The 14,554-nt window shown below is 28.5% G+C and overlaps 1 protein-coding gene across 1 annotated transcript; it reads left to right on the forward strand.

Moving 5' to 3' along the window:
• Positions 1 to 1,933: 1,933 nt before the first annotated feature.
• LOC124925569 (AP-2 complex subunit mu-like) lies at positions 1,934 to 11,778 on the forward strand. Its single transcript, XM_047465604.1, has 13 exons — positions 1,934 to 2,315; positions 3,867 to 4,044; positions 4,456 to 4,546; positions 5,424 to 5,518; positions 5,750 to 5,839; positions 5,915 to 5,963; positions 6,038 to 6,176; positions 7,457 to 7,573; positions 7,918 to 8,008; positions 8,093 to 8,235; positions 8,604 to 8,718; positions 10,304 to 10,348; positions 11,501 to 11,778. The coding sequence occupies exons 1-13, from the start codon at positions 2,233 to 2,235 to the stop codon at positions 11,579 to 11,581; spliced, it is 1,317 nt and encodes a 438-aa protein (XP_047321560.1). The 5' UTR covers positions 1,934 to 2,232; the 3' UTR covers positions 11,582 to 11,778.
• Positions 11,779 to 14,554: the final 2,776 nt, after the last annotated feature.

Raw genomic sequence — 14,554 nt, forward strand, 5'->3', positions numbered from 1 at the left:
ATTGAATAAAAAAATAAGATAATTAATTTTGTTAATAATGTTTTAAAAAAATATATTTATTAGTTTTTATTTTCTTAAACAATAATTTTTTCATCTATTTTTTTATTAATTAATAACTATTATATTATAACATTATTTGTACTAATCATTTTTTATGATTTTTAAATCATTATATTTTTTTATAAAATAGAACAAATATTAAATAAATAAAAATGTATACCAAAATAGTCAATCTATGAAACAAAATTTTGAACATGTAAAGATCTTTTTGTGCTTTGAGTTTAAATAGTGATGTCTGTAGGATGTCATTCTAGTTTCTCCTTCATTAAAAAAAATGATAAAAAACTTATTGAAAATAGATATTTATCACACTTACCGTTCATTGAAAATCATAAATTAAAATAAAGTTAAAAGTTTTTTTTTTCTTTATTATAAGATTTTTAAAGAAAAATTTATTCATAATAAAAGTTTGTGTTGTTTTGTTTGGTATAATTTTTTATTTATTTAATCTATAATTTTATTTATCAGATTATTTTTAGAAGTAATATGTATAATGTTTCTTATAGATCTAATTATATTTTAAATAACTCTATATACATTATTTTGTTTAGAATAGTTAAGCTATTTAAAACAATACAAAATTAAGAACATAATTCAAGTATGAATAATTCTCGTTCTATGGTTAAAATCTGTACTCTTAATAACTAATTTAAAATCATGGATCGATTAAGATTGTATCTAGTTTGTCTTTATTAGATTTGAATTATAACTTATTTTGACTAATATACTAATTTCGTTTTTAAGCTTTATTAATTCTCATTCCTAAAATCATCGATCGCCTAAGATTGTATCTAGTTTGTCTTTATTAGATTTGGATTATAACTTATTTTTGACTAATATACTAATTTCGTTTTTAAATTAAATTTTATTAATTCTCATTCCTAATTCATTCTGACTAAAGATATATCCGCAATTTTGGTGTAAGTTATATATAACCGTCCGATTTAAGGCTATTACGAGTTTTGTATTATAATATCATATTTTATATTTAATAATCTCTACCATATTATTTACATTTTATTATAAGACTATCAAACATCTCATCTCCTTAAATATCAATATATTTTATTGTTTATAGATTAATTTTGGTATACAACACAACACAAAATATATAAAAATAGAGGAGATGATTGATTAACAACCTTATCGTTAGAGATAGATTTACTAAGAGGCTTTCTTATCGTAGAAATGTGACATGACCCATTATTTTCTAATTTGTTTTTCAATTTAATTCACAATTTGCTTCTCTAATATAAAATATGGCAAAACTCATATTTATCCATTCATTTTATTCATATTTTTTTTAAGCTCACTTCAACTCTTATTTCTGAATCCGCAACTACTCGTTGTCGCCTTAATCTGCAACACAATTATCTGAAAATGAAACAGAATAGATGCATCGTCGTTTCAGAATTAAGTTGAAGAAGATGAAGGTAAAAATTTTGTCCGCATTAAGACTTACAAAAAAAAAAAAAATGAATATACCACCTATAATAAGAGGAACTTGTGTATATTACAAATTAACGGTTTTATAATATTTTAAATATTTATAATATAAATTTAAATAAAAATAAATATATAATAAACAATTTCAAATAAAAATAAATGTAAAAAAAATAAATTAAACAAAAAAAAATGTATATGAAAAAATTTCAAACAAGATTATATTTCAAACTTATTTAAATATATATAATTATTATAATTGTTATCCTTATTTTTATATTATAAATTATATTACTCTTTTAATTATTGTATTTTTTTTTATAATGAAGACTTAACTTACAAAAAGCCTGCTGGAATTCCGCTGGCAAGAGGAAATCACGAAAACGCCGTTTGTTTTAATCTTAATCGCAAGAAGCGATTTGGCCGACTGCTGTTTGCCGGTCAAATCGCAATCGCAATTAAACTGAATCAAACAAAGCCTTAATCTCTCTCTCACTCTCATCAAGCTTTCTCTGTTTAGTCAATCTCTAGACTAAACGAATAAGAAGAATATCTCTAGACAAATCGTTGCCGGAAAAAGACCAATTTCTTCGTCAAATTCCTGCACAATCGAGCTGAAAAGCAGCTCAAATCGAAGATCATTCACTGCTACAGATCTGATCCAGATTCATCAAATCTTAGTTTCTGGTTCAACAATCGAATTCAGAATCTTCCTACTGGATCGTAGTCATGCCGGTGGCTGCTTCCGCCATCTACTTCTTGAATCTCCGTGGAGATGTCCTAATCAATCGCCGCTATCGCGATGACGTCGAGTCAGCTCCTTTCTCTCTTTTCCAGTCACTTTTTCATTTGTATCTGTAGGCATATACACTGTATTCATGTGTATGAACTGTTGGTGCGCTATATTATATGATTTAGCTAGGCGGCAATGGAATAAGGCAAAACTGTCGGTGGATCTGGTTGGAATTTGACATTTCTCCAATCACCGTTCCTTAGAAATGTTGGAATTTGAATTGCTGAAAATCATGCTGATTATTAAGGATATCTTCATTTCTAAGCATTAAAAACTATAAGCTGTAATGGATGGTAAAGATTAAGTTTTTTTCTGAACTTGTAAGGCATAACCAGATCCATATTTTTGTCATTCTTTGTACTACAGGATAACTTTATAGGTATTTAGGTCGAAGAACTGTTCTAATTCTTTATTTTTTGTACTTTCCAAGCATCATGGTCTTGAAAAATTGTGTTCATATTCGATGTCCAGATAAAATTGAGTTGAAAGGCATGCATAAGGAAGACAAAAATGTGAGATAGTGAAAACAAGAGTTGGTCTAAGGGTCTAAGATCTTATTCCCATGAAGTAGTTCAAGGGTTCAAATATTACCATAATAAACAAACTATTGAGAGAGAGGTTAAGAATATGAAATTTCCATATGAGGCATGTGATAGTGTGATGTGGGAGTCTGAGTAAAGTAAATGGTGTTAGCGATGAGAATCAAGCTTCTTATGATTTTCAATAGATTTTACATGTCCATCGTATTCTTCCCTCATTAAGCTAATAGTGAATGTCATCTCCTTTTCTAGCCTTGCTATCCAAACCTGAGGTATTATTCGTTTCCTGCTCTTCAATGTCTGGTTTCTCATTTTGACAAGATGATAGGCTTCTCAGGATATATCTGTAATCAAGAAATTCATAATCCTACATTGGGAACTGGGAAACATATTCAAGTCTGACTAAGCTAAAGTTTGGAGTTGTGATTTTTTCTTTGCAATAAAGCAAATACCAGATACACATGAAATAAAAAATAGATGCATAGAATCTCAATTGTTTTATTTTTTTTTCTCACACAGAAAGTTTTTCATCTAGTAAAAAGGTTCCTTTTATGAGGGAAACTAATAGCCCTTCCATTCCCTAACCTACAGTTTTCCTCTATAGATCTTCTAATACTTTGGGCTTGAGCTGTAACTATTCAGTAGTTGTGTTAGAAGAAAGCAATGCTCCCAACACAATTGTTTCTATTTCTTTTGACAGACTAGACAGCTTAATCAATATCTTTCCCAGCTTATTCCTAACTTATATCTATGTGACTATGTCCATTCCCAAATTGAACTTGTTTTTTTTTTAAAATAATTGGCTTATTAATACATTTCTCCTTTCAAGCTCACTTATTTTATGCACATACTATATGTTGATTTCCTGATACTTTGATCCATTCAATATTTATATCAAGACATGTATCTGCCAAATTTTTTAACTGCTTCAAATTTTCAGCAATGTGATTTTTGGTGTTCATGTTCTTTATGTGAAGAAGTATTTGCTTCATGGGTTTATTTAATCTTTTGCATTCTTGTCTTGTGTACAGAGGAAATATGGTAGATGCTTTCCGTATGAATATAATGCAGACAAAAGAACTTGGTACATGTCCTGTAAGGCAGATTGGTGGTTGCTCTTTCCTGTACATGAGAATCAGCAATGTATATATAGTGATTGTTGTAAGCAGTAATGCCAATGCTGCTTGTGGTTTCAAGTTTCTAGTTGAGGTAACATCCTCTTCTTGTTGCTTAAGTTTCTGTAACTTTGTACCTCTTTATAGTACGTGAGGCTGATAATTGTATGTACACTCAATTTTGTTACTATAGCGCTCCAATTCAAATAACTGAGCCTTATTGTCATGTATATGTTAATAAATAAGATTCAAATTGATTTGAATTCCATTTCTCTGGAAGTTGCAAATTCAACATTCCAGTGATTTGAATGATTCACATTTCAACAGGACATAATCAAATATTGTCACTCCTTCATAAGTAACCAATAATAATCCTATTTGCTGAAATTTTCTTCCTAATTTCTTGAGTAATCTTTTTTGTTAACAATTAATGTTTGTATTATTAATGCTGTCATGAATTTAATTTCTTGAGTAATACTTGATTCTATTTTAGTTATAAATGCAGGCTGTTGCACTATTCAAATCATACTTCGGCGGGGCTTTTGATGAAGATGCTATTCGCAATAATTTTGTTCTGATATATGAGCTTTTAGATGGTATGATAATAAAAAGGGTAACCCTTTATTAAGTGAGTTTTAGTTTCATCGTGAAATATTTTTTCTCTTTTTAGTGATATAGGATGATGCACCTAAAACATAGTTCTGTTGCTTTTGGTTTAATTATTTAAATCTTAGATGCTGTAGTTTCAGTTGCCTCATGTAGAATATACACAGACATGATCATGAATTGAGATATCATAGCTGAAGCTGATTGAGAGATTTAATTGAGGAATATTGTGTAAACATATGGTTTTATTTGATTATCTCAATTGCATCCCATTCCATAAATAGTTAGGGGAGTTGTGTACATATAGGAATACCTTGTAAAGAAGATATTTTTCAATAACAAACAAAAGACAAATTGTCTCATCATTTCTTTGCAGCTGGCTATTTCTTCACCTCACCATGAGAGTTAAGTTCAATTTTCATTATTTTATAAGAAAACTAGTTTCAGTATTCATGTGCATATTGAAAAAGAAAAGACATTAGACATCCTCAAAGCTGTTAGATATGGTAAACTGATGCATCCAAAGAGTTCTGGCTATTTTAATATGCCTGATCCATTTTGCTATTTTATTTCTTGCCATTTGAGAGTTCTTTGTCTTTTGATTGGTCGGTATTACCAAATGGAGAAATTCCGTGTTATCTTGATAATGGTCTAGGAATATGATCCAAGCATAAACAATCAAAGACATGTATATTTCTAAAATTCCAAAGGTACTCTGTTTAGCCATTTATACATGATAGGTACTTATGGCCATAAGATGAACATGTTATGTTGCCCCCTTTGTTAAATATCTTTATTAGATCACAATTTGTCTATCTCTCAAATGCCCTCAGTTCTAACCCTTTGATATTTACAATAAAATTGCAGAAATTATGGACTTTGGTTATCCTCAAAATCTTTCTCCAGAAATTCTAAAGCTTTACATCACTCAAGAAGGTGTATGGTCACCATTCTCCTCCAAGGTTGTTAGGCATTTATGCTCGTATATTTCTCTATTTTATATTCTCCAGATCAATCTGTATCTGTTTGTCACATTTGTAGACTCACTGTCTATTCTAGTATGAGAACAGTTAGCTTGTAAATTTCAAGGAAGGAGGGGAAATTCTTAGATTTTAATTGTATTGCTTGATAACACCGATAGCTTCTCCTTTGCTGGAAGGTTTTCTGATATTTTATTCATCCTATAAAACCAGCCTGTAGATAGACCAGTTCCAAATGCAACACTACAAGTTACGGGGGCTGTTGGATGGCGCAGAGAAGGTCTTGCTTACAAAAAGAATGAGGTATTCATGTCATCAGTCTAGCTTAGTTTTGGTGAATAAGGCCATCATGTCTTTTCTAACTCAATTTTCTCATAGGTGTTTCTGGATATCGTGGAAAGTGTGAACCTTCTTATGTCTTCAAAAGGTGTGCAGAGTGGCCTTGAAGGACTTAGTTGTAACAGTGCTACATTTTTTTCTCATTTATATGCTTCTTAACAGGTAGCGTTCTACGATGTGATGTGTCTGGAAAAGTTCTAATGAAATGTTTTCTTTCTGGAATGCCTGATCTAAAGCTTGGCCTAAATGATAAAATTGGACTTGAGAAAGAGTCGGAACTTAAATCCCGCCCCACTAAGAGGTAAATATGCCCTACTCTGGTAGCATGAAAGAATGGTTCATAATAGTTACAGTTAGTGATTATAACTTGGAAAGTTTGTGGCAATGCATTGGTATTGTTACCCAAGTAATCTGACATCTATATGATTATGTCTTAGTAAGACAGTCTTACTAAAATAACTTAACTGTGGCTGCTCTCTCTCCTTGGAGGGAAAAGAGACAGGTATTTGGGGCTGTCTTTATGATAGTGTTGAGTGTACTGACACTGGGTTTGTTTTTATTCAATGGCCACCTTTGTAAGGAGGTCATTTCTTTTCTATTGTTCGATTAGGTCTTGGAATCCTTTTATTTGTCTTTTTTACCCTCATAAAAAAAGTCCAAAATAGATACCTGAACTTTATAGGAGAAACTATTGACTAGGAAATTACAAGGCAACATAATGAGGAGATAGATCTTGGTTGTACTGAGTGCAAGCACGCTCATTAGATTGGGTGGTATTATATACTATTGAGCAGATAAACATTCTTAAGAAGAGATGGATAAACTTGGCACTGAAAAGCTTGTAAATATGCCATGCTTGTTGGGACAAACCGACAAAGGAATAACATTTTCTAGGAACATTATAAATGCATACACAATTTACGTTTCAAAGATGTTTTATGGAGTCCAAGATTTACATATATTGTTTTAGGATCTTGGTATGTCCTTGTTTAGTTGCATCTCAAACTTAATATTCAAATAGCTTTTTATCTTCTAGATATTCTCTGTAATTCATAATAACAATTTGAAGTCACAGGAAATAGAAAAGACCCGGCCTCATTGGAATCTCACTGATGATTTTGGGTCCTTTTTTATTGGAGTTGATTGTGTCTTAGTGCAAGAGGTTAGGTACTTTGGCTGGAGGTCTTAAAATTTGCACTAGAAATAGGTGCAAACAGAAGAGAAACATAGTGTTGCCATATCCATTCAGAGTTTATCTCTTGCACATACGGCTGTTTACAGTGAGAAAGCAGAGAAAACATTACAGTCTTATCTATCTTAAGTGTTTTAAAATTGCGACTTTCTATGGTGTAGCATTTACAGCCCTGTGACTTTAATTTTCTAATCTTATCCTGTGGAAACTATGACCTGTTTGCAATTTGTGGACTTACATGAAGCTCCCTCATTGTCTTACAATTGTTTCTATTGAGTATAGTTTTGCAAGTTTTACTTTTATAAAGTCTTATTATGATTACCACTTGAGGTACTAGTTTTTCTTCTCCGTGGATTCATTAATTGATTTGATGCAACGATCTTGTGCAGTGGAAAGACGATTGAGCTTGATGATGTAACTTTTCATCAATGTGTGAATCTAACAAGATTTAACTCAGAGAAGACGGTTAGTTTCGTTCCACCAGATGGTGAATTTGAGTTGATGAAGTAAGTAAATATTAAACCTGTTATCATTTGTACAATGTCACTTTAAGTTAGCTAATGCATTGAAGTAAACAACTGATGTGGTGTCATTATCACCTTGACAGTTACAACATTCTGCAAATGGGTGTTGCCAGTTTATCTAGCATTGTACCTTATGCTGGAATATGGATACTACCCAAATCTTTGTGTTCAAATCCTTTTTTCTTCTTACATTCATACAAATTGAATGGCTTTGGCCAGCCTCATATGGGCATGAGCTATGTTGCTAAGAATAGTGATGATTTTGTGAGGAGAGTTTTTCTTCACAATTAACCACCTTTTTGTTCATATATATGGACTTGTAACAGGTATCGTATCACTGAGGGTGTAAACCTTCCATTTCGTGTTTTGCCAACCATCAAGGAATTAGGACGCACACGTATGGAAGTAAATGTTAAGGTTTGTAAGCCTTTTAACTTGATGCTTTCAAACTGTGGTGCAGTTTTGAACACTTATGCATATCTCACACAATCATAAATTCAGGTAAAGAGTATATTTGGTGCAAAAATGTTTGCGCTTGGAGTTGTTGTCAAGATTCCAGTGCCCAAACAAACTGCAAAAGCAAATTTCCGAGTGACAACAGGACGAGCAAAATATGATGCAGCTATTGATTGTATAGTTTGGAAGTGAGTATTTTGTTTCACCCTTTTCCTTTAGTCTTCTAATAGTTGAATTCCATATACTTCGTAGCTTCCCAATCTTGAGATTGTATCTACAACAAGCAACTAGTCTTTAAGCTTGGGATCCCAAATTTTGATTGAGAAACTATTATATTCAGGCCACGTTTACAATTTTTGCAAATGTGAATTATTTAGGATTTTGTGAGGGGAAAGGTCTAATAATAGCCACTGAATTTGTATTGCACAAAAGGTTCAAATAGCCCATTGAGCTTTTGATGGGCTTAAATAGCCCGAACTTACGAGGCTTGAATGATTGAATAATTATAACATCTTTCAAAACTCCCACGCTCAAATGATACTTGTTATTATTGTAGGATAAGAAAATTTCCTGGACAAACTGAACCTACCTTGAGTGCTGAAGTGGAATTAATCTCCACAATGAATGAAAAGAAATCATGGACTAGGCCACCTATTCAGATGGAATTCCAGGTATGAAAAAACTTAAATCTTTATCCAAGCTGATTCTTTTGAAGTTATTTATATTTAATTAGCTTAAGGAACAAGTGTTCTCATACTAGGATCAGATTCAGAAATAATTTAGTCTTTATGTTATTTCTTGTTAGACATTCAAAGGAACATTCAAGTCTTCTGTCCATGATTAGGCTATCAAGAAAATCAGATTTTGTGTTTCAATAGACTGCATTTAACATCTGTGACATTTGATGCCAATAACATGATTGAAGTTTTCAGATGCGGAAATGAATCCAATTCTGCTGGATTTCATCTTTCCTTTCCACATTTGGCTATTATTACCATCATGCTAATTCATTATGTTATTGATTGATACCAATTTCTTGGGTTGATTGATATGTAATATTATACATATGAAACACACTTACTTTTGTTTTATGTCTGGATCTGGTTTCACAAACAAAACATTGAAAACTAAACTTAGTACAGTCAAAAAATTATTGTTTGCTACTCATCATGACCAGATGCAGAAACAAAAACAAAAAGTTTTTCCAAATAAATGTGAGAGAGGCTAACTAATTTGGAAACACTTTATGGAACTGGGTAAAACATCGAAAATTTTCGTTGCAAACATTTGTTTTTCCAAATATTTCATCCGGGTATTGATTTATATGAGATAATATTCTGGAACATAACTTAATTAGACATATATTAATAAATGTGTTGACGTTTTCTGATCCAAACCAAAATCCAACTCCAAGAAGTGTTTTCAAATGGGCTCATTTATAATTAATTATTATTAAAGATAAATATCTAAATTAAACATAACTATCCTATTCTAATTCTTCTAATATTCCGGTCATGTGTCATCCTCTGGCCATTCAAAACCCTAATACTTATTCTTTATCAACTTGTCCTTAAGTGACACCCTCGATCAAATACCAACCGGAATATACCATTTGTCTTTTTGAACCAAAAGTGACAATTAGTGGAATTGGCTCGCCAAACTTAGCATGTTTCAGTCTTCAACAAGTGAAACCTGTAAATGATTATGATATGTGCTGGTGATGAGGTCAAAGAACACGATGAAATCAAAATCTGTCGATGAAAATTCAGATACCATTGATAGATACCAATTCCTATCCTCAAGAGAACATAGAAATGAAACAAAGAATTCCAATCACTTTGATTATCATTAATGTTGTGTTATGCAAGGATGTCATTGATTTACAAGAATCCCTATATATAGTAGTAGATATTCTAATTCTAACTCTAATTCTTCTAATATTCTGGTTTCGTGTTGTAGGCCCTTGGAAACCCTAATACTTATTCAATATTAGTATGCTTGTCTGTTTATGAGATATGTAATGCATATTTCTAGAAATTTATAGATCGTCATAAAATGCTAAATACGTTTGAGCTAAGATTAGAGACACTGTATTTGTATTTGATTCAACACTAGTTACAAGCTCTAATTAACATATGTATATTAGCCTCATACACAACATAAGTTATTTGTCCGCTTAGGTTTATAATCCTAAAAAGAAAGACAAACTACTAAGATTGAACCTAACTTTACTGGTTCTCTAATTTTCCTTCGCAGGTTCCAATGTTTACAGCTTCTGGATTACGTGTTCGTTTCCTTAAGGTAAATGTAGTTCATCAATGTATTTAAATCATATTAACTGCCTTCTATATTCTTTAACATCCCCCTTTTTCATTATTTTTCCTTGCTTTTTCAAAGAAAAACATATTTTTTAGTAGATTGGGGAACCATAAATTTATTATAGTTAACAAGTATATGTTTATTAGATATAAAAATGTGATTGGTTATCTGGTTGAGACCAGAGTCTCAATTTTATAAAAAAAAAACGAGTTTTTGGTATAAAAGTATAGTTGATTATGTGATTGAAGTTTGATCTCATCAAGCTTAAATTATTACACTTTTATACCAAAAGAAAATATAGTTTATTCTAAAACAGGTGAGATATATCCAACCACAAAACATAATATGCCCTTTTGGATTTTGAATCGGGATTCGTCCAACTTAAATTCCGTGATCCAGCTTCAACACAACTTGTGATCCAACTACACTTTTACACCAAATGAAAATAGATTTATTTCTAAAAATTGTGGGATCATAATCCAACCACAACATAATATGCCAAATAAAATTTTGATCTCACCCAACTACAGTTTTTTTTATCAAAAAATTAACTATGAATTTGACGAATTTTCGTTGGGAATGAGATACAACTCCAAATTTAGAAAGAAAAATAATTCTAAATAGGCTCTATAAATGAATAAATGAAATCTTTATTGATATTGATTTCAGCTTTTGTTATTTTCTCATTATGAGACAAACTTTGAATAGTCAATGCTCTCAACATAATACTCTCCATTGTTTCTCTCATTTTGCTCTTTCTTACAATTTACTAACATTTTGAGCCTATTTGTCAGATCCAAAGTTATATTTGCCAAATATAACAAAAAAATAATTTGGATGATACTACAAAAAAATAATCTTAAACAAAATAAAATAATTCACTTTCAATATTGTGATTATAAACTCACTAGATAGTTCAAGTGACAAGAGTTCGTCGTGTCTAAGAGATCAAAAGTCACAGGTTTGATTCACACTTAGAATGTCTTAAGTTGGAGTGAAAGGAGTCTCAGTTTCCAAATAGGCTCATTGGGAACTTAGAATGTTATTTAATTGATAAATATGCATAACCTGGCATGATAGTAGAATCTTTAACAACAATGAAAAATATTCTCAAACTTGGGAAATCCATTTCAGGTATGGGAAAAGAGCGGATACAACACGGTTGAGTGGATTCGTTACATTACTAAAGCTGGCTCATATGAGATTAGATGCTAGTCACAAACGGAAGGCAAGTATGAATGTTATGATTTGGATAATGGAGGATTTCAATGGCGGTTTAGTTGTGTTTAGGAAACTTAAATCACTATTTACTTCTATTTTTTTCTACTTAGCAATGTGGAAGCTAAATACCCCATATGATTGATTATATGAACAATTGGGATTGGTCTTACAGTGATTCTGATTTTCTTGGATTTTTTCTTGTGTGCTTCTTCTGGTTGAATCTTACAATAAACCCTAGTTTTTCTGTCAATAACAGCAATCTTTTTAGTTGCAAAACTAGGGTTTTCTTTATTTAATGTTATAAAATCTCACTTTCCATTATAATTTGAATTTGTGTGGGGTTATTTTGATAATTCTTTTTTAACCAATATGAGTAATCTGCTTATGATCTAGAGCTTGTTTTTATCATGTTTATTTAAATATTGTATGATAAAAAATGAGTCATCTTAGATATTTATGATGAATTATTAAAATGTTTTTTTTTATATTTAATTTTAATGTTAATAAAATAAAATTATTTTAATTAATAAATTAAATATTTGATTATTTAGAGTCTTTTCTAAAAACATAAATCAAACTTCTTTGAGATTTATGTGAAAACTTAGAATTAAAATTATAGGAAGAAGGTGAAATCTATTATTATTTAATTAATGAAGTTGATAGAATATATGGATATAAGGGTTTGGTAGTTGAAAATTATTTGAATAAATTTTGGATTATGCAAAAAAAAATTATTTGATCGTGTTATTTAAAATATATTTATAAATTTTATACAAATATTTTTGGATTATATAATTTTTTTATATTTTAATATTTTGATTAATAAATTAGATGATATAATGGATGGGTAATTAAGTTTTAAATATCTTTTTATACGTGATTTTGTTTGAAATTATTTATTATATATTTATTTTATTTAAAATTATTTAATGTACAAAATTAAGAACCTAACTTTAAGTATAAACAATTTTTATTTTATAGTCCAAATTTGAATCATTTTAATAATTAATTTTAAAACATAGAAAGTCTAAAGTTTTATCTTGGTTGTGTTTTATAGATTTATATTATAATTTATTTTAACTAATAAATTAATTTCGTCTCCAAATAAAATTATATTCATTCCACTCTCAATTCAATTTCAGTATCGAGATAGTCATCTTGGTGCAAATCTTGTCTCGTCAACTGACTCAAACATATTACCGATTTTGTATTACGATATCATATTTTATATTTAGTAATATTTATCGTACAATTTACATTTTAACTATATAACTATCTCTTTCAATATTAATATTTTTTTTTATCGTTTAAAGATTATTTTGGAGACAATACAAATACACAATATTTAAGGAGTAATCTCAAGACAAATATGAAAACTGTCCTCATAGAACTTAGAAAATCAAAGCTTAAATTTAAGCAAAATAAATGTATAAAGAATAATTAAAAATATATATATAAAGAGTAATTTTAAAAAAATGTATAATGAATAATTCAAACAAAATTATGTATATGAAAATATTTAAAATTTAATAAAATATACCGTGAACATTTTACATATTATCACTTTAAATAACGAATTTTGGGTCACTCATTTCCGGAAAAAAAATATTTTTAATTATAAAATATTCTCTCATCTTTTACTAATTAATTTATATCTCTTATATTAATAAATTTCCCTCTCTTATAAATTAAATTTTATATATTTTTTTCTTATCTCTTTTCCCATCTCTCCAGTAAAAATAATTTTAAAATTAAAACAATTATTCACAATAACTATTATAACTCAAAAATTAAAAACAACATCCCTCGTTAAAATATCATACTAATATTTTTTAGGTTTAAGATATAAGCTTAGGATTTATGATTTATGATTTATTTTATAAATATATATATTTATATAATTAATTTAGAATTTAGGATATATGATTTAGAGTTTAAGGGATATGGTATAACAATTATTTTATTATAAATGAGTTTTTTTTTTTTTTTTTTTTAACTTTGCATACTTTATTACTTATTTTGTAACTTTGCATACTTTATTACTTAATTTTTATATTATATTTTATTATTTCATCACAATATTTGTTTATATTGTATTATTGTAAAAAAAATATTTAAAAATCTTGTCTATTAAATTTAAAATTATTATGATAATTTATTTACAAAATTTGAGTTATTTTTAATTATTTTTATATAAGGATTTAAAGAGAAGACAGAAAGGAAAAAAAGAGAAAGTGCACAAATAATAAATTTTTATTTGTTTTCTAAATTAATTTATATTCAGGAAAAATATTAATAAAATTTAGAATAAAAATATAAAAAATAAATTGTTAGCATTCAAGAAAATTAAAAATTCTTCAACATTTTGATATACGTCTATAGAAAAAAAATATTAATAAAATTTAGAGATTAAATAGAAAAAATAATAAATATTAATAAAATTTAGAATTTAAGAATGAAAATTAATAAGTAAGAGGGAGAGATAAACTAGGGAAAATTAAATTGTAATTAGTGTATTGAAGAAATATAAATTAGTAAAAATGAGAATATTTTGTGATTAAGAAGAATATATTTTTTGGGACACTCAAATTCGGCGTCCTCTCTTTTTAGTTAAAGATTATTAAAATTTAGGTTATTTGTTGAAAATATTTTTAAAAATATTAATATTTACATAAACAAAAATTAAATAAAAAAAATTATTTTAATTGATAAATTAATTTATATTTATAAATTATATAAAATTTGTTAATTTTTAAAACTAATTTAAATTTTTCTTACCAAATTATTAAGAATTAACAAATAATTCTTTATTAAAAAAAATAATAACTTAAATCTTTTTACAAATCGAATAAGGTAATTTAATATGAAGAATGAATTCATGAAATGGAGTTTGGATGGATTTAAAAAAAAAATAGACTAAGTATAAGAAAAATAAAAAGATTATAAATAAAATAAGTAAACAATATA

This window comes from Impatiens glandulifera, chromosome 2, assembly GCF_907164915.1.
Source record: "Impatiens glandulifera chromosome 2, dImpGla2.1, whole genome shotgun sequence".
Lineage (NCBI taxonomy): Eukaryota > Viridiplantae > Streptophyta > Magnoliopsida > Ericales > Balsaminaceae > Impatiens > Impatiens glandulifera.